Source organism: Sphaeroforma arctica (genome assembly GCF_001186125.1).
Source record: "Sphaeroforma arctica JP610 unplaced genomic scaffold supercont1.752, whole genome shotgun sequence".
NCBI lineage: Eukaryota > Ichthyosporea > Ichthyophonida > Sphaeroforma > Sphaeroforma arctica.
Genome location: NW_014039806.1, coordinates 42,596 through 45,320, shown reverse-complemented (window position 1 = coordinate 45,320; position 2,725 = coordinate 42,596). Strand labels below are relative to the sequence as shown.

General features: G+C 44.5%; 2 protein-coding genes across 2 annotated transcripts in view; one reads left to right on the top strand and one right to left on the bottom strand.

The window, feature by feature from the left end:
* Positions 1 to 276: 276 nt before the first annotated feature.
* SARC_08399 (hypothetical protein) overlaps positions 277 to 2,725 on the bottom strand; it is a gene marked incomplete at its 5' end in the record, with an annotated part of 3,123 nt that continues 674 nt past the window's right edge. The window contains one exon of the mRNA XM_014297627.1: positions 277 to 2,085. Within this exon, the coding sequence (XP_014153102.1) occupies positions 1,933 to 2,085 (153 nt within the window). The 3' untranslated portion in view covers positions 277 to 1,932. The remainder of the gene's footprint in view (positions 2,086 to 2,725) is intronic.
* On the top strand, positions 471 to 1,738 carry SARC_08400 (hypothetical protein). Its single transcript, XM_014297628.1, has one exon. It carries the CDS (start codon positions 1,067 to 1,069, stop codon positions 1,391 to 1,393), a length of 327 nt encoding a protein of 108 aa, XP_014153103.1. The 5' UTR covers positions 471 to 1,066; the 3' UTR covers positions 1,394 to 1,738.

Genomic DNA, 2,725 nt, shown 5'->3' with positions numbered 1-2,725 from the left:
ATATATACATAGACACATACATTGTTTTCTATAAAAAATAGACCAAAATAATGCGATATGTTTCTATTGAAACAAATTATTACATCAGACCTGAAAATCGTCGTTGAAGAAACTTTGGGCCCGGTAATATGCTACCATATAGGCAGGTATCAGGTGGTATGTTTGTGAAAACTTTTGTCCATATTTATCCTTTTTTCCAGTGAATCGCATTGTTGCAAAATCTCTAAATTTCGAAATAAATACCATATTTATTTATAAAAAAATATGACTTATCATCTTCAATCACCTGGCAACATGGATCTACTTGATAAGAATAAGTCAGGACCAGTTTATGAAGTAGTTGAGACTGTAACCAACAACGATAAAAAGTGGCGGACCCCTGCGCCAAATAGCTGGATATCCCACTCCCAGGCTTCATGCAATCTTGCTTCGCACAGAACTTGAACCAGAGATTATTTGCTTCTGGTGTCCTTGGATTGTTCGATGCGGTTCCTCGGGGATGTTGGTCAAAGCGATACAGATATAGCCGTAACTTAGTTGAGCATGCTCGTGATGCGAAAGTTTTCTCCTCAAGTGCAAGCATAGGAAGTGGGGCTGAGCGTGCCCTGCATTCCACTTCTGGTTTGAGCTCAGCTCTGAGCCACATCGGTATTGCGTGAACCCCTCAACTTCAGCTTCATAATGGCACCGGTTAGTGATATCGTAGGCATAGATATCTCCGCAACTCCCTAAAGCGATTCTTCCGTACGATGGAAGTCACCAGACGCGGACAGTCTGGCCAACTGCAACAATACAGCTCAAACCACACGTCTGGTTTTGCCACAGACCTTACAGTTTATTCAACCCAACCCTGTTCCGTATCAATCTGCTGCGAAAGCCTCCAAGCAGAAGGACTCGACAATGAGCGTAGTCCCCGCAAGTGCCTCCGTACCGACCACAGCAGCCAGTGGACATAGGCCGAACCATATTCTTATTAGATCGCCCGTAAATTTGAACCACATCGTTGTGGAACGGAGTGTTTAGGCATTCCGGTTGGCGTGAGATTATATATCTGTTGAACTACACCATGTGGCATGTCACACCACTAGTTGCGGAACACGCGCTAGTAGCGTGCTCTGCCATGGAGGTGTGTATTCGCAACTGCCAACATTCCACCTGTCAGACACAAGCCCACCAATCTGCGAATGGACATCTGATGCTGGCCCAGTGTGACAAGGCTTATCAATCCGTGCGAATGAGCAGTACACACCCCGGGGCTCTCATAGATGTATCTGAGGGACATCTACACGAATGCACTGAGAAGTATACGCTCCTCAACAACCCAGCCCACCCACTACTGCGGAGACACCACCAGCAGCAGTTCATGGGTGCCTTGCTCACGGGATCTGTATAGCCTACAGCACGATAGAGCTCGATTTATAGAGCACGACAATGTTCTATTTATAGAGCACGATAATGTTCTATTTATAGAGCACAACAATGTTCTATTCATAGAGCAGAATAATGTTCTATTTATAGAGTAGACCCCATTTGCTGAATATAAAATCTTACTCCACGTGGGTTCACTTGTCTGATAGAGAGCACTTCAGACACTTGTCGTACACGACTATCCGTTCGCCTACATTGGCCTCTTCCGCAAACCCCGATATAAAAGTCCTCGTCTCGGAAGTTACAGTAGATCATACCCAATACGGTTCGACTTGTACACTCCAAAGAGCGTCTTCAGCTTCTTCACCGCACTTTATGCCCATTCAGTGGCAGGTAGAATACGGCAAAAGACCCCTGCCGATCACTGATACAGATCCTACTCGTCAGTCATGTCTTCACATTGATCTCTTATTTGTCCCATATGCCCCAGCGTGACGGCCAAGAAAAGCTCAGGGATTCTTCCAGTAACACAGTACCTCGCGTAGACCATCCACGGTGCTCTGCCTATTTGTCCAGTCGAAAGTACTGCACCAACTTCTTCACCTCATGCGTAGTCAATGGTTGGTCGAGAACGGCAATGTCTTCTTGCATATGCCGCTCATCGGTGGTTCCCGACAGCGGCGTGATTCCCATATCCATCAACAGCCGATAGAATACCTGCAAATGCAAAGAGAGGTCATTAGTTTTAGCCTCTGAGGGGACGGCTGACAGTCGTATACACATCGTCCAGTACGTAGTGATCTCGGTTGGGAATGAGAGCCTAAACCACAGCCCTGGTAGTATTAGAAGGTTTTAGATAATAAGTAAAAGGTATCTACACTGTTAAACCAAATACACTGTTAAACCAAATAAAACCTCTTGCATACGAGCATCAGTACTTGTACGCGCCATCAGCCCAGACGTGAACTCGCTACATTGTTAACTATTAACGAGGATGAAGAAACAAGCCTATACCAATCTAGCAGGTACTCACTACATTGTTCACAAGAAACAAGCCTATACTAATCTAGCAGATGTTATTAGACTAATCTTAATCTACGGTCGAAGACCCACCTATATGTGGTGGCACATATCGCAGAGTAATTATAAAGCAAACTACTCAACTATCCATATATTTAACGCATACGAGGTAATTAATTATACGTTTGTTTCGTCAAACGTAAGGTTTTAGGACAGACCTTCAAAGCACAAGGAAAAGTGCAAATCTTTCCCCTAGGAAGCCTCCAACATAAAGCTAGATAGGCTTCATAAGATGTGAAACACACAAAAATACAAACGTACGAACGCACACACAAAC